The sequence below is a fragment of the Mastacembelus armatus genome, chromosome 7 (assembly GCF_900324485.2).
Source record: "Mastacembelus armatus chromosome 7, fMasArm1.2, whole genome shotgun sequence".
Taxonomy (NCBI): domain Eukaryota; kingdom Metazoa; phylum Chordata; class Actinopteri; order Synbranchiformes; family Mastacembelidae; genus Mastacembelus; species Mastacembelus armatus.
The window spans coordinates 21,904,043-21,929,692 of record NC_046639.1 but is presented as its reverse complement, the minus strand read 5'-3'; the positions used below and the strand labels follow the sequence as shown (position 1 = coordinate 21,929,692).

The following is a 25,650-nucleotide window of genomic DNA, read 5'->3' as shown; positions in this document are numbered from 1 at the left end:
TTATTATGCTGTCCTTACCAGTAGACTGCAATAATATCATGATACTTTATTACTCCTTGTGGAGAAAGTCTCTTTGTAGTGTAGTTGCCCACAGAAAGGTCAGAGGTCAGGTTCAACTGCAGAACAGCAGGTTGGGTACGTTTAGGGATTCAGCACCTTGTTCAAAGAGCGGAGCTGATGGGGTCTGGGGTCTTTAAGTTCATTTCAAACTGAAGGATTAACCCTCATCTAGAAACTAGAATGGTTTCTCCTTCCTTCAAGTCAAGTACTATAGGATGAGCAGACCCTTACACAATGGGTAAATCCTTCCCCCTGTGAGGCTGTGGCCTTGCAGCAGTGCTGGAATGCTGTCAGTTCTTAGATGTAATAATCAGAACCAGATCCAGGAATCCAGGATCTCTTCCAATTGCAATCAGGCCAATGTGACGCCCCAAGAATCTGCCCTGCCGAACAACGAACATGTAGATCCAGACTGAATTAGCGATAGAAGTAGAACGGCATCATTAATGTTTTTATGTCACGGCCCACTGAGTAAAGACACGTTGAAGATTTTGTCCCAGGATCACTTGGCAGTTTATTAGGTACACCTGCCTACGACACTGTAATACTTCAGTACTGCAATAAAACTTAGTTTCATGAAGACTATATTCATATTATATTTTCTGATTTAGAGTGCAGTATGATTGTAGTGGAGGCTGTAGTTTGTGCTGCTGTTGAACTGCCCTGCATTGCATTATACAGTATTGAAATTAAGTGGGGAAAAATAATAGAAACGTGTGTCAGTGTAATGCAGTACAATTCAACAGCACCACAAAATTTGTGATTTGTATTTAGAAATGACTTCATTTGTATAATTGTAATTCAGTTTGTATAGCAGAAGAGCTCTTTGAAATTATTTTGCAAATGTTAGTGTTACTACTAAGAAACAAATGTATTCAAAATGTCACCCTGGGATCGATTCAGGTTAAGAACTTCCGAGTATCATTGAGACAACCAGGGTGTGAAATTTGGTTTCTTGCAACATCATTGATATTGTGTTATTCAGATGTGGAAATATTCTTAAGTTGATAATGTAGTTTTTAATTGATGCTGACTTTAAATCCCAGTAAATAAAATCTCTTTATGGCCATTTTGACGCTTAACAAAAATATCACTATCACACCCCCCTCCCTCTCCAAGTGCAGCACTCAACAGACACATAAAATAACAAGTAGCGTTTCAGTGTCTAAATCAAACAACATTTTAGTGTATTGGTTCAATCATTTCATAATCAAATGTAGCAAACAGTGACTGATTTCATTTTCCCAAATGCTTATATTTGAGAAGGTGAAGGAGAGTGATGGGTTAAAGGCTTTGGATTTAGACAAGCTTTTCTTCCATCTGATCTGAACTGCTGTGTGCACTTTAATAAGCACTTTCATTTATATTAAAGATGCAAATGTAGCCTTTACAAGGAGATTGATATGCATGGAGGAAACGCGTGTGTGTGTCTGTACTACTTTATCAGGGTCCTCTGTTCATTAGCCCAGTGTAATTGTGTTAGCAGTGTTGCTGGCAGGGTGGGAAGAAAATATCTGTGTGTAAAGGTCACATCAGAGGAGAGATGACATACGGATAGATGGCACACACACAGCATTTGCGGACACACGTAATTAACATCTACCGCACCACACATGCACATACATTCCGCCTCACTCTCAGATGCACATGATGATGCTTGTGTTTTGTGAGTGTGTGTGTGTGTGTGTTGGTGTAGGTCTGTGGAGGTGTGTGCATGCCTAACTCAAGTGGCAATGGTTAATCAACTATGATATTCCTCCTCTGTCAACTTGACACCTGCAATGTAGGCAGCAGAAAGAACAGTTACATTGATCTCCTATGTATTTTTGTGTTTGTTGTACTTAAAGATTTCAAAGCTTCAAAAAGAAGAGAGACCAAGATACTGTAAGCTATAATGAAAGTGCATATACACAAATTTACACAAAGTTCTGTGTGAAGTCTTATCTGATAAAGAGGTGCTGTATGTAGTTCTCCATATAAAACAGTAATGCTCTATTACTGGATTATCAGTAATTGACCTATCATACCAGTTAGATCATACTATTTCCAGCCTGCCTACATGTGTGGGTGTTAAAGTATGTCAGTCTATTATTACAGGGTCCTCATGACAATAGCTCTCAGAAATCATAATAATGACAATTTTGTGATGGTCTGTTGGAAACTAGTGGTGAAATTATCTTCAAAGCTCATGGTCAGCTGCAGAACAGGAGACGTTCTTGCTTAAAGATGTTGCAGAACAGGAGACGTTCTTGCTTAAAGATATTAAAGCTTACAGGAGGACTTTTTTGGCTCCACTTGCATGACAGCAAGCTTTTCAAACAAGTGGTTTTCAATCTCTGATAGATACTAGGGAACACTTTTGTTTTTATAAATTGCCATGGAGCTTGATTTTTTTTTTTTTTTTTTTTTTTTTAGAGCCATTAAAGACTTTCAGGAGGTAGTTGGTGACCTTCCAGAGTGTCTGATGGAGTAAGCAATTACCAAAATTTACCAGCTTTTGGCTCATGGCTGCAATTAATTTCTTACAAGCTTAAAGGCTTTTATCATAGCAAGAGTTATAAGAGCCTGTTATTACCTCTTTAAATGGCTGAAACACACTGTGTTCTGGTCAGCACTGACAGCACAGTGAACCTGCTGAGATCTGCATTACATCATGATGACACCCATAAATAAGTTTAAAGTGAAAGCAAGCCACTTATGGACAGAAATGGCAGCTAAATCATGTTTTCTTAAGGTTTGGAGGAATTATACAGTAAATAGTTCAGTATCATTCATCCATGATCTATACCTGCTTATTCCTAATTAGAGATACAGGATCTGCTGGAGATTAAAGTTTAGGTCATTATGTTTCAGAAAAAAAAAGTTTTTAATCTTTGCACTGAAAATGAGCTCACTGCTTTTCTCGCATGGTGATTCTGAGACTGCAGGTACAGTGCAAAATGGAACTGTCAGATCGTTGTGCCAGGAAGTGTCAATTGACTGATGGATGGCTGAGCTGTCAATAAGGATAAATTGAGGCTTGCACTCAAAGAGAGCAGCAGAAACCACAGAAGCACCACTGTGTGAGAGTCATACTACAGTAAACAAGCTTTTACAGAAGGGACAACTTAAAATGTCAGTAAAATATTTCTGTCGTTGCACTGAATGTGTCACTGAGGGCAGAGGGACAATAAATGACAAAGCAACAGCTAAAAAAAAAAACATGGTGTGCACACTCAGCAAATAGTGGCAGGAACATCAGTGAGTTTCAACAGTAAAGCAAAGGGATTGTGGTTGTTGAGGAGGGGGGAAGTAAAATCAGTGAGATTCTGACTAAGCACAGTGATTGTCAAGTTACTAAAAATCCAAATGTTGATTTTGACTAATAACGTTTCTGTACAACAGGATAATCCAGTACAGTGAACAAGAAGGTGTCTTTCAGTTGGTTTAAAGTGCTGCTTGGTCTTCATTTCACTGTGGCTGTGTTAAGTGTGTTTTTATATTTGTGGTGCAGTCACCTGACATCTACAGGAGGAAATGAAAGAATTCATGGAACTGTCACTGTAATGTAACTTTTACCTCTGGGCCTTGGGTTATCTGGACTTTGACTCAGGGACTTTACACTTTTACCAGGATGTTTGTGATTCAGACTGGGATGTTTGAGCAATGTGGGCATTTTCTGGATAGGAAGGACCCTGTGTTGACCCATAACAGGGATCGACAGTCATGATATATCAGCCTTCGTTAGTTGGTCCAGACTGAATTATCTCAACGACTATTTGTCATTCTGATGACATTTTTGACAATCTTTCCTTACCTAGTGATGAATTACTACATCTTATGTATCAAACTGTGCTCTATGGATCCATGAGGTTGTTTAGATTCATTATGATAGTCTATTACAATACCATTTCTTGGTCTATTTAAATTTGTGCTGTATATATAAAATATTCTAGTTTGAAGAGAGCTCCTTATCATTGTTGTTAGTGACTCAGCTGCACTCAGTCTCATGCAGAACAGACGTTGCTAAATCAGTGTTTATGTCCCCGCCCTTCTAATGGTGGCTGAACATTTGTACTAACAGCTCCAGTTTATAGTCAGTGTTACAGCACCACTGCGACAATAAAACTGGCTTCCATTGCAGCTTGAGTTTAAAGTCTCTCAGCAAAGATAGATGATGATATTCCTCTCACCTTTCAGCTATGAAACTACAGTACATGCTATGTCTGTTGTCTGTATGATTGTACACACACACACACGGGTTCTAATGCAGCAATTTTCTTCTCCCACACATGGGATGAATGGACTGCAATTTTTTTTGTTTTCTTTTATCCCCCATCTCTCCATCCTTCATTGCTCTCCCCCTCTCATTTTCTTAAACTGCAAAATTGCTGTTCTGCGATTGGGAGCCAGCTTCGATTATCTACGCCAAATTCCCTGATAAAGAACTGTGTTTCAGGGCCTATTCAAGCACTTAAAGCCCCTCTAAATGGCTTTAGCTGCAGGGTCCCCTCTTTGGAGACTGCACGCACTCACACACACAGCTTGAGCACACACACACATACGATGCAGTGATTTCAACACCCATCATGGGAATGATCCAACTGCAAAGTAATTTCTCTTTTTAAGGTTTGTCAGCACATACACGTCTCTCTCCCTCTCTTTCTTTCCCTTTCAATTGTTTCTGTTTTAAGAAAAGAAATGTTTGTGTTTTTGTATAAAGGAGATTGGCTTCCTAAAGAAAGAAAAAAGGGGGTGGGTGGGGGGGATCAAATTAAATGGCTAAATTGAGGGCTTAGGTTTGTGACAGATGAATGGGTTTACAGAGCATTTGACTGATTGTAAAAAAGTTCAGCTCATGTCATGCAAATGCAACTGAGCTTAAGATTTCAGGTTACTGAAATCTTGAAATACTACACATTTCAATTAAAGACTGTTTCTTTCAGCATTCATAGATGTGGAGCAGCACAAGCTGAGTACATGGAAGACAGGGAGACGATAATTAAAGCCATGTCACCAGACAATATGTGAAATCCCATAGGACATAGCACCAAAACAGGATCTGGCGTCCATTGCTAGACTGATGTCTGCTGCAGTTTGAACAGAAAAGGTATAAGGAGTCTGTCTGAATGAGATGTTAGACAGATGCAACAAGGACAGGCTGCAAGTCACTTAATAAGCCCAGATGTAAAATTCAAACAGGGTTGAAATAATTTATAATGGTGACAGACATTAACTGAAATAACATGTAAATCTTTCAACACATTGTCCTATCTCCCAACTGTCAGCACCGACTAACTGTAACAGACTTGGTCAAATTATTACTAGAATTAGCTCAACAGTTGTAATTTGTGTACCAGCTTTAGTTGTTTATTGAACACAGATTTAAAGATGTAGTTTACCATATGGGAAAATTGCTTAGTTGCCTTATTGTGGAAATTTGGAGGAAAAGATCAATACCACTCTCCTTATATTTAACAGACAGATATAAGTGGAATATTGATTTTTCTCATCTGCCACTTGGCTAGAAAGCAAATTGGCATATTCCTCTAAATGTTGGACTATTTCTTTTAACTCATGTATTGTGACTGAGACACAAACCACAGTCATTCTAAATGTTGGTTATTTAAGTCAACCAACTGTGATGTTAGTGGCTTTGTGCTTTTCTGAGTTTCAGCCCCTTCATCCTCATGACCTGGCCAACTTCTACAGTAGGAGCCATGAAAATAAAGTCCACTGTATTCATGCTGTTGTTTTTGTTTATGCACTTGTGTAAGAGTAGTTTGAATAGCTGCTCTGTCACTACCCTCAACCTTTTGTTTGGAGGGGAAAGTATTAGACAAGTAGTAGTGGGAAAACACCCACATGCACCTCACGTACCAGTTGATGGATTGAAATTTGTAGGGTCAATGAGGTGGTGACACACTCATATCTACACTGGACAAAAGTTGCTATTGACATTTCTGCAGGTAGAGAATCCAAACAAAACCATAAACTTTTCAACAGCTTTGATTAAATGTGAATTATATTTTTTTGTAGTGGAGTAGATGGTTTTTACCTAATTCTGATAAGTGGCCATGACAGAAAGAAAAGTGATACTGTATAAAGATACAAAAACAGACCTCAGTACTAATATATTTAATTTTATAAACACAGGCAAGGATATAACACATTTTTAAAGGAGATTATTCCAGTGCATGTATTGAGCACTTCCATCCCTTTTTAGTATTTTGAATTCCCAGTATATCTTTGGAGTCATTATCAGGAAAATCCCCAATAGAGATTTAATTGTGCTTCCCGGGTCTATTTCTGTGGTTTCACTGCAATTTTCTTTCTAAATGCACACTAATATTTCCAGCACGAGTACAGTTTCAAACGATAAATACAAACTATCAGTGCTAAGCAAAACCAAATCAAGTCTTCTATGAGTTTTTGTGTTCTTCTGACATTCAGAAATCCACTATAAGATTACAGATAACAATGTTTCCATAGACTTGTACTGTAATAGCTGTTTTGATTAAAGGGCATAACTCAACTTAATTTTGGAGAAAACTCTCAAAGCATTTCTGCAATCCTTATTGCCCTCACCACATACATGTACAAAATTGATAGCAAGTGTTCTATTCAATGGGAGTGAAGCCTGTCTAGAGAGAGTACCATACACAGATCAGGGCAGATTGAAACCAACCACATGCAACAGAAAATTTAATAAAACTTAATCAGAGTAAATCTTGAAAGAGACTGAGCATTTAAGGTTTTCTGCTTAAGGCATCTTTCTGAATAGCTGCACAAGTAGTTTTATTTTTGTAAGTTTATATGTTTATATAACATTTCAGTTTTACAGGAAATGACTGACTTGCTATCTTTTGTCCAAGTAATATCATGAATAATTTAAATATAACATTTTATCATGTGATTTTTTTTATTTTTTTTTATTGAAGGATTGAACACAAGCATACCACAGTTATCAGGTCTTTACTTTATCTGAAAAATCCCTAAAATCTTCCAGGTTGAAGAGCTTGGAGACAGAGTGAGCATATTGTAGAGGAGACTGTCAGATTAAGAATGATTAAGACTCAACCATTGAGCTCTGTTCAGTGTAGATTCTTAGGGCACTGTCTGAATGACTGATGGCTGAGCTGCACCTGACAGCTTGGAAAGTAAGTGTGTGTGTCTTTCTACCTGTGGGTGTACATGAGTTTGGATGTGTGTATGTGTGGCTGGGCTCATGTAGGTGTGTGTGTTTCCGTCGATATGTGGGTGGCTTTGTTTGTGAATGACTGTTTACAAAATCATCTGTTTTCGTACATCTGTTTTTTCTGAATCAAGTGGAGCCATTGTATTGTCTGCTTACTCCAGTTAATTACTATTGTTGTAAAAAAAAAAAAAAAGTGTGTGGGTTTCGGTCTGATTTAAACCATGGGGAATTATCTTAGGTTGAATGATTTTCATATATTGTAACTGCACAGGCCATGTTTGTGTGCATGCAGCTGTCTGTGAGGTCAGTGTGTCAGTTGTGGAATGTGACTGTAAATGAACCACTGTGTTCGCGCTCCATGGTGCAGCACAGCAGCCCACATGTGCACACACACAGTCAATCCACATTCTCTATTCTTGCAGCCTTAGATGAACGCATACTTCACACCATTCAATTCACAAACCAGTAGAGCCACAGAGTTTAGTTTAAATAATGTTGTGTATTGACATTACTGTCACCTGTTTCTGCATAAAAGATAAAATATGACACAATGCTACTAAAACACATCCTGTTCCAATGGTTCCAATGGAGTCAAGCAGACCTGTCTTAAAATGAAGAACTCTCAAATATCAAAATGAAAAGAAGTAAAAATTTCCTCATTCCTACATATCTATACATCTATACTGAATGAAACAGTGTACTCAACACAAACAGTCTGTGTAGGCTGAGTTTCAATTAAGCATAAACAATTTCAGTTTTTTTTTTTTTTTTAAGACCTTAGGTAGAGGTTTCACCACATCTGTGTTAGCTGATCACAGTCAAAAAGTGGGCAGCACTACATCAGGGGTTTTCAGTCTGACATTCTGCCCCCACCCCTCAGGACAATGACAATGTTGGGAGACATAAACAGGAAGTACACTTTTGGAGTGGAGTCAGTACATAAACAGCTTCTCTTACTGTTATTTTCTGTTATCTGTTATTTTTATTTTCTTTGCAAAGATACGAATGAATCTTACAATCAAGCAGTTTTGATGTCAATAATCTCCTTAAATAGCAAAATATCTCATGGTAAGTTTACACTTTTTCTTAATGTGACACTTGTTTTTAAAAAGTAATCATATATAAATAAAACACTAGATAAAATATACATTTAAAACAGGTTATTTTTGCAGTGTGTATAACTGTGTATGTATTTAATCAGGTTCCCGATCCGCTCCTTTCCTCCTCATCTTTTCTTATCTCTGGCTGTCTGTCAGAAGCCAGGAGAGGAGGGTGTGATTCGACTGCTGCCTACAGTATTAGCACTTCACAGTATTACGCCTTTTGGAAAATGGATTCCAAATAGAAATCTCCTCACGTTCAAGTGCATGGCCGCCTGCTGCCCCTGTTCCCTCCTCCAGTGTCCTCATCTGACCTGCACTGTGGCTTTAACTGCCATCTGTTGGAAGAAGCCTGGAGTTAAAAAGTGAATTGATGAGATCAGTTTCTGGTTTGATATTTCTATTTTGCTGCATCTTAGTAAATATGTTTGTATGTTGACTTCAGGAGTCTCATGGGCAGATTTCAGCAGATGTAAAATCCCTGTTCAGAGCTGACAAAGCCACTAACACTTCAGCCTTTCCATGTTTTAGGATAAATTGTGATGTTGTGCACTTTGACAAAAAGAAAAAAGGAAAAAAACTTCAATTTTCTACCTTCTACCAAAAAATGTAATCAGTGTATAGTGTCTTTCTATTCCCATGACTCATCAGAGTACGGAGTGGAAACCGTATATGTGTGATATGTGGTTTCCACTTCGTTTATGCTATTTAGCGCTTAAGAACTCCATATTTTGAAGAAGCCACACAATTTTTAATTAGATACATTTGCAATCTATTAAGTGAATTATTTTCTTTTTAAATTCTTTTGGCAGCTCCCGTTAGGGGTTGCCACAGCTGATTAATTGATCTGCATTATTGAAGTTTTACCCTGGATGCCCCGTCTGACCCAACCTTCTCATTTAGTCTGCTTGGGACTGACACTAAGACCACACTGGCTTGTGCAACCTCAGTGGCTGAGTCTAGCAGCCCTTGGTCTTCCAAAGGCGGTCTCCAATCCAAGTACTAACCAGGCTTGGTCTATTAGGTAAACCAGAGAAATCCAACCAGAACAAAGCTATTGCATCTAAACACTAACTAGGTTACAAAAAAAAAAAAAAAAATTCACTGCACAGCAAAATCGCCAGTGTTAAATCAACACTGCAAACTGTTTATGTGTGAACAATGGATACATACAGTATAAATACACAGGTGATTTTACTGTATGGATGATAAAATTCTACATTGTATGAAACAAATCTGTTGAATTGAGGACTATTGCTGTAATAGAGTAACAGATTTGTCATCCTATATGACAAAAATACTGTGATGTGGGAATTCCATTAAAGTTGTTGCTCCTTGTTGGAGCACCTATTCCATGGATTTGAAGCAGCAGTGTTTGTAGACTCACTTACCTGAGGCTCTCTAAGCACCATCACAGGCCAAAGCTGCTGAACATAACAGCAACATTACCTCAGGCACTCCATGCCACTTAGATTTTACACCTCAACCCTCTGCTCTAGGTTTAGTCAGTTGACTGATCTGATCATGTTTGGTTGATCAGCACACAAATGACACGACAGCCGTCAGTTTCATAGTATGAAAGAAAACCAAAGGGAAAGATAAAGGTTTTATGGATGAAACTCTTCCTAAACTTAAGATCTTAACAGAATTACATAATTCTCAAATGCCATTTTATACATACACAGGCTGAGTATTGAGACCCCAGCTCAAGGCTGAAGAAAAATGAATACAAATTTGTTTATATATGAGACATGAGAAACATTTCTTCATGTATGAATGCACATGTTTTGAAAGGTCAGCTGAAAAACAGAGTTAATGTTCAAATGGCTTGAACTTGTAAAATTGCTTGACCATTTACCTCAGTGGCATCATCTGTGTTTTAATTTTTTGTTGTCTGTAAAAATCAAAACCAAACAAAAAGGTTAATTTGCTTTAGTCATTAGGGTTATGCATGCAAGTAAAAGTCCCAAATGGTTCAATTCAAGCTCATATCTCCAGCATTTTCTCTTTCCACTACACTCTAGAAAGTGTAAAGATGGAATGGGTATAAATGTACATGTTTATACTGTGGTTTGTAGAGTTGGTCTGCCATTATATGCTGTAGGCCTTCTGTACATATAGTTTATAGTATAGACTGATGCGTTTGACAGGCATCTGTGTGTGTTTGAGTACTAGGGTTAAATAGATACAGGATGCTCACACACATGCACATAGCCAAACACACAGACTCACACAGAGTGAGGCCAGCAGGCATGGATGTGAGTTCCATGCTAAAGAAGTGGTGTGTATAAATTTGCCTAAGTGTTTGGCCATGGTCTGTGGTTGTGTGTGCAATCGATGTGCCAACAGCAATAAATCAGCTTGGGACAAACCTGAACGCCTCTACAGCTTCATCAGATGTGGCAGGTGGGCTTCAGGATGTCCCTGTAACACACACACACACACACACTCACTCTCACTCATTCTCACAGGAATGTTTTCAAATGAATAACATAATGCAACAACTGATAATATCTTGTCACATACTTTTATGATTAGTGAAGACTAGGTAATATTTCAAAACATAACTCAGGCAGGCAAGATAATTCTAAAGTTTTATATCCTTTTAGATAGTGGAGACTTATTTTGTAGGACTATTAAAGTGGTATTCATAAATGTAGCTGAGAACATATCTTTTAAGTGATTGTACCATGTATAATGTACTGTAAATAGAGAAATATACACAAATTCCCATATGGAGTGTCTATGAGATAAATGCATTGTAAAATGTGAACGTGAGACAAATTTGGTTGGAACACACACACACGATATAATGACCACACAAGAAGCAAAAAGTCTGTGCTCATTAAAGCATTCTGTCCCATTATCAGTATTTTCTTTCATTTGTGTCCAATCAATTTCTTCGTCCATCGAAAAACCTTTCTGCTTTTACTTGTTTTTCAGTTCACAAACGTCTTCTTTGCTCTCATCTTTTTGTTCCAGTTTAGTCAAACAGCTCTTGACAGCATCAGCACTCAACTCCACTTGCTGCTATTAGAATATTGCCATTGAGTTTACATGAACTGTTTTTTACTTATTTATAACGTTCATAAAGTACATCAGACAAAGTGAGATGAAAATGCTGTAAAAATAGACATTCTTAACAGATCACTTGGTAAAGCTCAGTATAGCAGGTCATTTAACTCGGTATCTTTAACTCTTGTCTGTTTCTTGTGTGTGTGCGTGCTTGTGTTGATCAGTTGTGTAAGTGCGGGATGGTGCATGAGTGTGTGTGGGCTGTTCTATGTGAATTATGTGTATAAGTGAGACATGCCGAAGTCAGTAGGGTATGTGATGGTGGGTAAAAATGCTTTTGACCACTGTATGTGTATTTTCGCATTTTATGTGTGTATATATGTCCAAGATGCTAACAGTAGCTGTATTGTTCTGATGGGTCAGGCAACAGCATCATCATCTGGGCCACTGTAATCATGGCTGAATTGGAGATGAAAGACGCTATTGACAAAAAAATGAAGTGTCTGAGGGAGAGACAGAGGAATGTAATGAAATAGAGCAACAGCAGCAGAAATAAGAGATGAGAACACTTTGCTGACCAAACTCAATTATGAAACAAGCCTTTGCCTTGTGGTTTGTATGTAGTGAAGCATAAACCAATGAACTAATAAAAAGAATGTTGTGCTGTTCCAAATTATAGCAGCGTTTGGAAACACTATTTTGTTTTTGTGCCCATCATGAGCTGTTTAACAGACTTAAGATATCCTAAATGTAATGCTTTCTTGTCATGGTTGACTAGGTGGATGCATTTTGAGAACTTTAAATTACTTAAAGTTCCTAATTTGACGCATCAAACATATTAGAACTACTTGCCTTCTATTGTGATATTGGGTTGTGGTGTTATATGTTTTATGAACGTGGTGTAATCGCACAGTGTTTGGGTAATGGGATTTTCTTTTTTTTTTTTTTTTTGCAGCAAGTCTGCTGACCATCAGAAAAGATCTAACCTGTCAAATAATTATTTGGCAGGTGATTGGGAAAGCCATCTGTCAGTCACTAGCTAACACTGCATAATTTCAACCAACCAGTGCAAGTAGTCACATGACACAGTAATTGTGTGCTAAAAAAAAAGAAATACAACAAATCACAGAGGAGCCATGGATGCTAATCTACCATTATCAGTGAACAGTCCACTTAAGATTTGTTGTCTTTGTGAGGTAAATATGTGCATAACAGGCATGTTATCGAACAAAAAAACATTGCTTTTGCTGCCATTGTTGTTTGAAACACATGCTCCTCACTGTCATCAGGATAAGCTGTCATCACGGCCCTAACTGAAGCTGCAGCCTCACAGGACCATTGGTCTGAACCAGCGGCGGTTCAATGAAATTACATAGCGCAGATTCTTGCAAGATGGATTGTCAGGGGTTTGTAAACTCACAAACTTGTGAGAATCCAGTAGCTGTGCAAGGTAAGATAAGACCAGCAGCAACATACTCTGCCATGCCATTTATCTCTACTAATACATGCTAAAGTGAAGCTATTCTGGACTGGATGCTGCAGAGCTTGTAGGTCAAAAATACTTGAATGGACTTATGTAACTGTGTAATATATCCGCAAACCGAATAAATAAAAATTCTGGTGCATTTTCCAAGCAGTGTCCTGATGCAAAAACTATGCAATCAAGATTTTTGTGTTAAGTCAAATCAAATCAAATTTATTTATAACACAGAAATAACACAGAAATGTCATCAAGTTAACCAAATATTATTTTCTGGTCTACTTGTTTCCAGAACTCAATGAAGATAAACTTTACTTGGGTAAATTTGATTTGTTGTGGTTTAGTATGGTGGTGAAGAGGTTTACGGAGTGATCAGCCTGTAGTGGTTAGAGGACAGTTGAGTATTCAGCAACTTGTGCATTTTGTGTTTCAGGGAGAGGAAATCTAGCTTTACTTCTGACTATAAATCTGAAGTTTTTTTGATAAAATTATTCTTCTACAGTTTAAATTAACCTGTATGTCTGAATTAAAAAAAACAAAACATTTGTCATCTTCATTACGCAATGATGATACTAATGGCAACAATGATGATACTAATGGCAACAATGATGATACTAATGGCAACAATGGTGTTAGTAGTTGAGCATGTGGTGCAGACATGTCATTTTTTCACTTGAGCTTTCAAGACTATACCTGTTAGTCAGTGTATGCTTAGATATATTGAACTGGTATGAAGCCAAATAGCTTTTATTTCTTTCAACCTCACTGTCTCCTGTTTTATTGAGTCAAACCAGTTCTCTCCCTCTCTCTTTCTTCAAAATCAGGGTGCCTGTATTGTTCTGCTCTCTTGCTCAGTAGTAAATATGCTATAGGATTCTCTTTGCAGCACAGCTTGGAATTTATGGATGTTCTCCTGTATCACGATGCTGGGCATCAAGTGCAAGTTTCTATATGTGTGTTGTTTTGTGTTGTATGCACATACTATTTAGAAATAGATCAATATGTTCTCCTACTTGCAAACACTTGTCATAGTTTGTATTTTTTGTGTGTTCAAGGTCTGCATGTATTTGTGTGTATGTGCGCTTTGTCTGCTGTATCCTTTAATACCTTCAGACAATCGATACGCAGAGGAGCAATGTTTGGCCCTGTCTTCTTTTAAAAGATGCACTCTAAAGAATGGTGCAAGCCAAGAGTTGAGAAGTCAATAAAACAAAGCCCATAGTGCCCTCATTTGTTTTTTTGGACTTTGGCATGCAAGCCTCCGAGTCCGGGTTTGCGGGCGAATATTAAGTGTCTTGTCATTTTGATACAAACAAATGTTTGCAAAAACACAAGTCCTGAATATATTGACATCTGTGTTTGCTAAGATTTTGCTTTGTTTCTCTTTCTCAGGGCTGGTGGCAGACACGGATGAGGATCAGGGGATGAGGTTATAAAAATAACAGCAGAAAAAGAAGGAAAAAAGGAAGAGGAAGTCGATTGCTTGGAAACTAATTTTGTATCATCCTACCCTGCAGTCCTATAAGGCACTGACTGACTCTGCAGAGGATTACACACTCAAAATTACACACCAATACCCAAGTGAACCCAAGTTCACACCTCCCCTCCCCTTACCACCATGTCTTCCCACCTCAACCCACCCCTTCTCATCCTCCCCATCCTCATCCTGCTGCTCTCTCTGTCCATGTCCTCCACCCCTGCTCCTTCCACCTCCTCCCTTCTCTCCTTCTCCCCACCTGAAGGCGGCCTAACACATTTGGTTGTCCACAACAAAACTGGTGAGGTCTACTTGGGTGCTGTCAACTGGATCTACAAGCTGTCCAGCAACCTTACCAAGCTGCGAAGCCATGTTACTGGCCCGGTCATAGACAACCCTCGCTGTTACCCTCCGCCTGGTGTCCAGTCCTGCCCCCACGAGCTGGTGCAGACCTCTAATGTCAATAAACTCCTTCTACTTGACGCGGCCCACAATCGCTTAATTGCTTGTGGGAGTACTTCCCAGGGAATATGCCAGTTTCTCCGTCTGGATGATTTGTTTAAGCTTGGTGAGCCCCACCATCGCAAAGAGCATTATCTATCCAGTGTTGCTGAAGCGGGCACCATGTCAGGTGTTGTGATCTCCCCAGATCTTTTTGGTGAAGGGGGAAAACTTTTTGTTGGCACTCCCATTGATGGAAAATCTGAGTACTTCCCAACACTGTCTAGCCGTAAGTTAATGTCTAATGAGGAGAATGCAGACATGTTCAGCTTTGTCTACCAGGATGAGTTTGTCTCTTCGCAGCTCAAGATTCCCTCAGACACGCTCTCCAAGTTTCCTGCATTTGACATCTACTACATCTATGGCTTCAACAGCGAGCAGTTTGTGTATTATCTCACCCTACAGCTCGACACACAGCTGACGTCACCAGATGCAAGCAGTGAACAGTTTTTCACCTCTAAAATTGTTCGCCTGTGTGTTGATGATCCCAAGTTCTACTCCTACGTTGAGTTCCCTATTGGCTGCACCAAGGACGGAGTGGAATACCGTTTGATTCAGGATGCTTATTTAGCTCGGCCAGGGACCCGTTTGGCTCGTTCGCTTGGTATTCAAGAGTACGAGGAGGTTCTGTTTACTGTATTTGCTCAGGGTCAAAAGAACAGAGCCAAGCCGCCCAAGGAGTCGGCTTTGTGTGTGTTCACAATGAGGCGGATAAAGGAGAAGATTAAAGAGAGGATTCAGTCATGCTACAGAGGAGAGGGGAAACTCTCCCTTCCCTGGCTGCTCAACAAGGAGCTGGGCTGCATCAACTCGGTGAGTTTTTGAGACTGTACCTTTCAGAGATGATCAGAGTTGTCACTGCTACAATATACTAATTGCCCAGAAACCTTTGTGGTTCTATTGCATGAGTCTGTTGGCAATTGAAAACACATAATAGGCCCTTTTTAAAATCTTGAGTTTCATGTGCAGATTTTAGTTCCTGGAATAAGTGTTTTGTCAGTTTTAGTGGGTTTGTGTGGCTTAGTTTGTATTTAAGAAGAATAGCAGTCTGTCTTTACCTTACACCTTGCCAAAAACATTTTAGTGGTCATGGCTCCAGGGTGTATTATAACAAGGCATTTCTTAGATGTTTCTGATGCACCTCCATCAATTCAGTGTTTCATTTATATGGATGAAAACACTGAATGGTATGTAGGGACTGCTGGGTCATTTTTTGTATTAGGGAGAATAGAATCAATGTTAAACTAAAAGTAAAAATCCAAAGGCAGGGTGTGGGGTCAAGTCTAACAATGACAGATTTAACTGAAATGATGCTGTCACCCTTGCCCTACACTCAAAGCCAAAACATGCTGACAGGATGAAAGGCTGTGTCTCCATCCATTTGCCTTACTGTGGTTAACCTGTAAGTGGAAGGTATGAATCTCAACAAATTCTTTAATGCAGTAAAGTAATCTCATCCAACCAAAATGTAGGTGGGATTGTAAGCGTTTTCTGCAACGTGAAATAAATTCTGTATCAGTGACTTTTCCAATCCAGCATGATAGAACCATGGAAGACCGAGCTACAATGCATAGAAATCCTTCATCCTCAGGCTTTCATTTCTCTTCAATGTTCTGACCACACGATGGTTGATGAAACAAAACAAATCATTTGTGGTCAGTACTAATCCAAACATAGCATGTTTCATAATTGGCTATGATGTGAATCTACCAGATGAAAAACTAAAATAACTACATGAATTTACTGCTGGTACATGCCGTATCTTAGAAGTGACATTGGCAAGAGCTAGAGGAACAAAAGCTTTAATCTTATTAGAAATTAAATTTAATCTTGTAAAAATGTCTCTGCTGTCAATGTGGCCCCGTTCTTTAGTTTAGGGACAGAGCAGCTGTCTTTCAAAGTTTCAGCATTAATTCAGTCCACAGGTTGAGAGGTTTGTCTTTCTTCGTCATAGATGAGTTGGCCTCAGGGTGCCTGAGAGACATTAACTGTGTGTGTGTGCGTGTGTGTGTGCGTGTGTGTGTGCGTGTGTGTGTGCGTGTGTGTGTGCGTGTGTGTGTGCGTGTGTGTGCATGTGTGTGCGTGCGTGTTTCACCTGCTCCCATTATCCACATCTTTCTCTCTCTCACACACACACACAGCCCTGTATACTCATGAATAATTCACCTGGTCTCACCTTCTGTTATTCAGGTGGTGCTCCATAACAACCTGCCATAAATCTCTGGACTGCTCTCCACCTCTCGGTCGCTGTATTTCTCTGCTAACCCTTCTCCTCCTTCTCTTCCATGCCTTTCAGCCTAGCCCTGTTATTTGCATAAACTTTTCTTTTGCTTTGGTAGCTTCATTCTCTCTGCACCTTTTTTCATTGTCCTTTTCTTGTTCTTCTTCTCTAATTCCCTCGCCCAACTCCTCTTGTGACTGCATTGTCTTTAATATAACCTTTAACCTCATGCATTTTTTTCACTCTTGCTTGTTTTGCTCTTCTTTTACTTGTTTCCTCTTATCCACGTCTTTTTCTCAAGTCTCTGCTGTTGCACCATCTCTCTCTGCCCTCTTCACTGATTGATTAGGTATATTGTAGTGACTTAGTGTTTTTAGCCAGGGACTCGATGTGATATGAAAATGCAACATGGATAGAACAGAGAAAAAAGAGCAGAGTGATGGGGAGTCTAAGAAATTGGGAGTCATGGATGAGATTGGAAGGGGGGGGGGTAGCTGCTGATAGAATGGGTTGTACACATATGGGAAAGGATAATAAATAACCAAGGGAAAGATGTGAACAAGAATGTAATGGCAGACAGAGAATTATCAGGATGGGCGAGGAAAACAGGATGTGTGAAAAAAGAAAAGAAGAAAGATGGAAAAGGAAAGACTAAATGGAAAGGAAGATTCAGGGAGAAAGAGGAAGGAGAAGTGATAGAAGCTGTTGATTTAGGTATAGAATGCTATGGAAATGTAAGTCTGCCAGTCCACCACTTCAGTCCATTTTGACATATCCCAACTGTGGGAGTTGGTGTAGGTGTATTGTCATGAAATTTTCTACACAACTGGTTTGATCCTCAAATCTCACAGTTAACACAGTCAGCAGTTTCATTTATTACTTTCAAAATATCTGTTTCCTCATTGGATTGGAAGAAAATATTGTACAGAGTGATTCCCAGACGATGTATCCAAATGACTATGGGGGCTGACTTTTCTTCTAGCAACAACAAAGAAGATGAAGTTTAGAGTTTTGAGTATCTTGGCAAATACTGGATGCATTGCTATGACTTTTGGGACACACTCATCTTCCACTCATGATAAATAATAGTCACATTGGTAATCCGGTGACTTTTAAAATCACTGTTGCACCATCACAAAAGTCACAGTTTTAATTTTGCCAATTCTTTGAATTATTATGAAGTAGTTAATGGCACTTAGATCAGTGCTTAGTTGTAGTTTGTGTTATGAGCACATTAGTGCATGTTAGAATTCGAAACACTAAACTAGAATTGTTTACATGGTAAACATGATAAATGCTAATTGTTGGTGTAAGCATGTTAGAATGCTGACAACATCATTAGGCTCAAAACACAGCTGTGCCTAAATACAGACTCATAGGGGTGTTAGACCTGGAAGACTACGCTACTTTCAGCTTGTCAACAAGGCTAAGCACAACAGTACCAACTGGCAGAATTCCAACATGCAAAAACACAAAGGTTTTAAAAAACAGATGTGAAATAAGAAATATTTAAAATATTGAAATATTTAAGAGCATAAACATTTCTAATGCTACAATGGATGATAAAAGTCAAATAAAATCTAACATCTTGTCATTTGGTAACTTTAACTGCTGTCTGTAATGCCTATGATGTGACTGATACCATAGCTCCTGAGCAGCTTTCATTGTTGTTTTTTGTGCCTATCAGTAAATATTGCATGTGAATATGGTGTCAGATGAGTGATTTCTGAAAAGAATCCCCTAACAGTGCTAATTCGACCCATAATGTAATCATGGTGGAAAATGGACCAGTCTTTGTCCATCTGTTCATTATATTTGATTTGTCTGACACTAGTTGTCCAGTTTTGACAAAGCACTGGGGAGCCAGAATGAGGTAGCAGGTTAATTTATGTGCTTAGATAGGCCATATGGCAGTTGTAGAGATCTAACCTGTATTTGTAAGGGATGGTCACTATAATCACTGTGTATCATGCTACCATTTTGTGGTATTAATAACCATATTCTTCAGTAACCTTTGGTCTAATTTCTCATTTTGTGCTACAAAATATAAGAAAAGTGTTGTCAAACATGGACATCTTTTTATTTATTTATTTGTTTATTTATTTATTTTGCCAAATGGAATAAAGCCACTGTTTCTGTTCAGTAGTAAAATGATAATATATAATTTTTTTGCATAAGTGAAGCACATTCAGTATGTTCTTGATCTGTTTGCTAATTTTATTTGTCCTGGCTCCTGTGAGTCAATTACAACATTACCTCTCTGTCACAAGCTGACTGGTGCTGTGTGAGCGCCATGTGGCCATGTAGTCTAAAGTATATGTATATGCATGTGATTATGCTAATGAGCATACAGATGATAACATGATTGTCCTTTTTGACCATCTGTCGTTCCGCTTGTGATCGATCAAGGTCATGTCAGCAGAACTTGCTGTGGGATGCTGGTGTGATGAATCTATCATCAGGCATGTTCAGTGTTTCCTGACGAGAGCCGTGACAGCTCGTTGCCTCTGCGCAAGTGTCATTGGAAACTTTCATAGTGGCTCATTTCAGGAGACAAGGTCGAGTCACTCAGTCAACACTCACACTCCTCTCTACCTGGAAGCTATCAAATGTCCTTTTGGTGTATAGCACTTGAGAAAATCATTTTCTAGAAAACTTCTCCATGAAGTCTATATAAAAATGTTATTGTTAAGAATATAAAAGTTTTCATCTCCATGATAAAATATGATACTCCTATTCCTGTGGCAGTGGAATATCATTGACCACTTTTATTACAGTTAGGAGGTGGAGGGACTTTATGGTCACACCATTTACATTAACTTGAATTACATCCAAGTTCAACTCCAATTTTCCTGTTATGACTTAGGTAACATAATTCACATAGAAGAGAAAATCATTTGTATTTTAGTCCTTGAGAGTCTACAGTGTCATCCATGCTGCGACTTGATATTTGGCACTCCATATTAAGGACAGAGACTATTTAGAGCTTGCAGAATGTCAACTTATATTTCACCTACAGAACCCCAAACTTCAGTACCAGGCCAGTACGAGGGAAATTCTATTCTAGCCCTACTGTCTGTGTCTCGTCACATTTGAGAGGCTGTTTTCTTGGGTTGTCTGCTCATTTTGTTGTCAGCAATGGCAGGTTGTACATACAGTGGACATCTGTGACATGGAATCTGTGAGTGAGACATGGGATACTGTATGGAAGAGAGATGGGCATGTAGATGGATAAAGGTCCATCTGAAAGCAAGAAAGCGTTGTTCCATTTGTTATGTATATGGTCATAGCTTAATGAAATACACTTAATCTTGCCTCATAATCATCTAGGCATTTTCTTTAGAACATTCGAGGTTGCCGAACAAGCAGGAACTAGTGCAGCATGACTAATCCATTGTAAAATAAAAATAACTTCAAAATGAGATCTGGTTTCCCTTTTTGTTGCCAAATGCATATTTCTGCGCATTTCCGATACGTTACCAAGTTGACAGGAGATATCTCTCCCCACTATTCAAGCCTTTAGTAGATCTTACCAGTTCAGATTGCTTGGGGTACAACAATATTTCAGTTTAGGATGTTTTCTCGCACAGGTCAGTGCCATGGTGGGTGTGTCTTAAATTGCAGGTCTCTCTCTGTGCATCTTTATTCATTGTACTCATTATTGGAGAGGCCAGTTTTAGGTCTCTTGGGAGTTAAAAGTGAGTGGTGGGTGACCTTCGCTGGGTGTGGGCTTTTATCCAGCTCTACAGCTCTGTAAGCAGGCTGACCGAGCAACACTACAGCCTCAGCATGACTAATGAGACTGATTCAGACAGAGCATGATACTGTCCTCTGACTATGTGTGTTTAGAACTATCTATCTACTTTTTAAATCTGCATCTCTCCCTCTATGTATACTTTACAATGCATGCTCATTTGTGCGTGTGCCCACCCCTTATCCTGGCCTCCAAAAAGACGGACAAAACAGTGAAAACAAACAGAGGAAAATGGGCTGATAACAATTTGTGTGTGTGTGTGCGCGCGCGCACGTGAGTCTGCATTGTCTGCAAAAAACACAAAGTGGACGTTAGAGGGGAAAATTGCCTGCAATAACAGAGAGCAAGAACACTCTACTGTTATTGCCCTCTCACTCTGTTCCTAACTCTCTCTATCTTTTCCCTTCCTCTCTCACGCGCTCTGTCTCAATTTTTCTCAGAGCATAATAGTGTTTATTAATATTTATCAGTGTTGATCACTGCTAGCCAAGATTATAGTCTATTTTAGTGGCATTTTGTATTCTTTCTTCCAGGCGGTTGGTGACTGGTGTGTCTGTGTGTGTACTTAGCCAACACTGTGAGGATCGCTTTGAGTTTTGGAACTGAGGATATTTTGGCAGAGTGAGAACATGTTGTTCGGTCCTTACCTTCAGACACACATTCAAAGGAGTGTTTTAGGGTCCAGAAGTGGTTTGAGGTTAGGTTAGAATTAGGTCTAGGTTTGGGGTTAGGCATTTAGATATGATGGTTCAAGTTAGGATAAGGTCCTAGGGAATGCAGTATGTCATTCAGTGTCCTCACAAAGACAGTTGCAAAAAGGTGTGTGTTTTTGTGTATTCATTGCTTCATTGTCTCTATTGTGTCACGTTAGCATTACCTTGGCCTCAGTGGATGGATCACACACATTGCATCACGCTTTGGGTCTGCTGGGTAGGGAATATCAAAGCTCTAATGGCTGCACTTACATCATGCTCATTAATATGTCCTGAATATTTGCCATCAGAAAGTTATCTGGTCATGTGTTGATGCATGTGAACACCATGAAAGGTATTTCAGGTATGTAGTATACCCAAGTCTCATTAATTTTTAGCAAAACAGTGTTGGAACACTTGAGTTGAGAAATATTCTGTGACTGTCAAAGAGCATTTAAGCTCATAAACATCAATTCATTAAGTTTAAAATGTTGTTGTGCATTCAACAGTGACCAATGATAAAGAGTATAAACCTGAAAAAAATGTTTTTCTAAAACACAGTTTAAATCACAAAGCTTTAATCCTTGTAGTTATTTGGCTTATTTAGTCGTTCACATGTGTGGCATGGTACAGTAGCCACATTCTGTCTTCAAACCTGGTGGCTGACCATGGTCTTTCTGCATGGAGTTTGCATGTTCTCCACAGGTCTGTGTGGATTTTTCCTGGGCACTCCAGCTTTCTCCTCCCACAGTCCATAGAAAGGCTGGCTAGTTTGATTGGTGACTCTAAATTGCCTGTAGCTGTGAAGGTATGCAGAAATGTTTGTCAGATTGGTCTCAGTCCTCTGTGCAACTTGGTACAAGACAAGAATCAAGGAGTACAATGGATGGATGGGCTTTTCACACCACTACTTAAAGCAGTATTAATTGATTTGTTGGTGGTTGTTTTTTTGTTTTTTTTTGTTCTTGCTATTTTTCTAGTGGAGCAGTTGGACCAGCAGTTGTTTTAAAGAAGTCAATTTTTTATGACTCAGACTAAGTGACTTGTAAATACGACTTTTTGTGGCAGTGCAGTGATAAATACATGCAGCGCTGAAGTGTATCACTGTCAAAAGCTGTCTGGAATACAGCCCAATGGGGGAAACGGTTTTGATGAGGTGCAGTTTTCTCTCTTGCCTCATGAGACATTTTGATGCATGACACAGCAAAATGGTACATACTTCCAGATATTTTAATGACTTTAGCTGTAACACTTCCCCACATGTTTTTGTCTTGTGAGATTTTTGGCCTCAGGCTGAATCACATGGTGTGTACCATGCAGTGAAATTGTAATACTTTATGGTGAATTCTCAATGGGAGAGTTTCTTAGAAACCCACTACAATATGAATGAAGCCTGTGAACTAACTTTATTGGACAGTTCATTGTTAATTCTAGCACATGACAACATGGATTAATGACTGCTATAGGCTCAGCCTTGGCTTGTTCCGGATTTGGAGTTTTGCAGATGCTTAGCCTTTTAAAGCTATATGAGTTGGTTGGACTTGTAGTGGCCTTTTTCTCAGACACTAACCAGTGGTCTAAAAGAGATTTTTGTGTTGATATAGAAATATAAACAGAAGTGCTGAAGTTTAAGAACCTTAGTGTCACATTTGGTATAAACAATTCTTAGCTGAAAGGCTGGACTTAGATGTGGTTAAGTAGTTCCATCAATTTACAAAACCCTAAACTTTGTTTCTGTGTGAAATATCATTTTTGGAATCACCAAAAAATCTGCTTAGAAATGACAGAAATACCCTGAAAGTGAAATTCATCTTCTAGACCTGGTTATTAATTTCTTCCCTTTTATACAAACACCCAAACTACTGACCTGCAGCATCTAATAAAGAGTTTAATTATTTATTGATGGGCCTTCATGCTGTGGGCATATATTTGTCTGTACTGTATGTAAATATGTTGGTTCATGATAGACATGGATATATTCATGTTTTGTGTATATATTCATTCAATTATGTACTCATATGTATTAATACATATGTATTAATACATATGTGCATATGATTGCAGGGTTGCACGTACTCTAAAACAGTGTGTTCCTGCTAGCTGCTCAATAGGACCAGCGAGTTGAGATAAACCTTAACTATGTAGCTCGGCTTGTTGTCGAGCGGTGTACACATACAAACACACATGCACTGACAGTATACACACAAAACAATAAACTCATATTTAAAATATGAGACAAGCCTTATTTTTTATTTAGATTATTATTATTTGTGTGTATAGCATGCTATTGTAGGTCTGCATGGGTGTTTACTATCGTGATCATGAATGTACATAGTTATACCATGTGTATAACTATGTACAGCACACCTTCCTCTCTGTCACTCTGTGCCTGCCATGTTGACCATACAGCAACTTAGTATTTCGCAGGCTCCACATTTAAGTGAATCCCTGTGGTGTTCTGTAATTGGATTATGGCTGTCAGGAAAGGCTTTAGATTTTAATCTGCAGTGCTCAGATGGACAGCCTGGCCTAAAGAGCATCATCTGGCTTGTCTTGCATAGAAAGAGCATTTTTGGCAAACTATCAGGTGTGATGTTTACCTACATTTGGTAAATGTAGGCCAAAGGTAGCAGTTGTGCCCACCACAGTATTTATCTACATGTTTACCTGTCTAGACAATCTATCAGTCAATCTATATACCTAGCTAGACATCTGTCATCTAGACGTTACATCTTGAGATCTAACTGGACATATTTTCAGATATATACACAGAAATGTAGACATCAGCCTGTTTTATTAAGAAATGATTGGATATAATTTCATTTCTCTTTGTATGAGACATGATTAAATGTAGAGAACTTAAAGGGTGAAAAATTATGAACTTGGAATTTGCAGTTTGTATCTGAGTCCAATGCAGATAGAGCATCAAAATTTTGATATAAAAGCTGTTTGACCACAAAACATAGAAATACGAATGAGGATAAAGCATTTATGGATTGTGGATATGTGGAGTACTTAATTTAGATTAGAGATAAGTCACTAAAAAACTCAATTCACAAACACAAAAATTAAAATGAACTTGCAGAAAGCAGTGTTTGAAATGTGCATCAGTGCTGTCAGCAAATGTCTGCTGTGCCAAAAAAAAAAAAAAAAAAAGATAAATAAATAAATAAACATGTTAGACCGGAGCTCTTCATGTGGAATTAGCTCAGCTGATGGCTGAGGTCATGTGGGGTAAAGCAGGCTGCTGTCCCACTGTGGCACATTAACCTATATGGCCAACTGACACTGGAGTGCTGGAGCCAAGCCCTCTCTTCCCACAGATCAGTCTCTGTCTCTACGGGATTCCTTTGCTTTGTACGTTTTGTTTTTTTGCACACTATCATGAAATTATGACCTAGAAAAGTTTCTTAGTAGGAATCAGCCTTGACATGCGCCTCCAGCAAGACTGACAAGGATTTTAAAGGTGCTCTACCTTATTTGAATTTAGTGGTACTTAAAGAAAAAGGCATGTGTTCATGATTCGTTTAACCTCTGCAATTAAATCAATTATTCTAAGAGTGTTGTAGGTATTTTAAAGTAAATTGAGAGTAACAAATATTGGAGCTTCCTGCATGCATGGACCCCTGTGTGGAAGGATGGTATAAGGAAGAAGAGATGATGGAGAGGAACTTAGATGACTAAGTAAAGTGATTATTGCCCTCACTTCATGTTCATGTTATTTTTTTACTGATGGATTAAATAGAAAGAGAAAAGAAAATCTTCACAAACATACAAATATGTTCACGCTTGCAGGTCAGTCAGGTTTTGTGTGTTTCACACATTGGTGCATCTGTTTTCAGTTGGGGGGGGGTAAGAAAGAAGGAAAAACATTTCAAATAATATTTATGGATGAGTAGAAAATGACGAAACCAACAAAGTAATGAAGTGGTGTGGAATAAATCTATCTGAAAAATAAATGTTGGAATAAGTGGATTAAATGTTGATCTCTTGGCATCCCAGCTATTCCTGACTGTGACCTAAGGGGCTGATGGCCCTCTCTCTCTCTCTCTCTCTCTCTCTCTCTCTCTCTCTCTCTCTCTCTCTCTCTCTCTCTCTCTCGCCCACGGCTTTTCATTCCACCAGAGCACCTCTCCTTACTGCCAGACTCCATCTTCAACTTAATACTCATCA

The 25,650-nt window shown here is 38.8% G+C and overlaps 1 protein-coding gene across 3 annotated transcripts in view; it reads left to right on the top strand.

The window, feature by feature from the left end:
• LOC113145505 (plexin-A1-like) overlaps positions 1-25,650 on the top strand; it is a 206,197-nt gene that overhangs the window by 17,641 nt on the left and 162,906 nt on the right. For 2 of the 3 annotated variants that reach the window (XM_026332321.1, XM_026332320.1), the window contains exon 2: positions 14,225-15,623. In XM_026332321.1, coding sequence (XP_026188106.1) covers positions 14,451-15,623 — 1,173 coding nt within the window. In that variant the 5' untranslated portion in view covers positions 14,225-14,450. Of the gene's footprint in view, positions 1-14,224; positions 15,624-25,650 lie in introns of those variants that run through there. The other variant, XM_026332319.1, reaches the window with a different exon arrangement.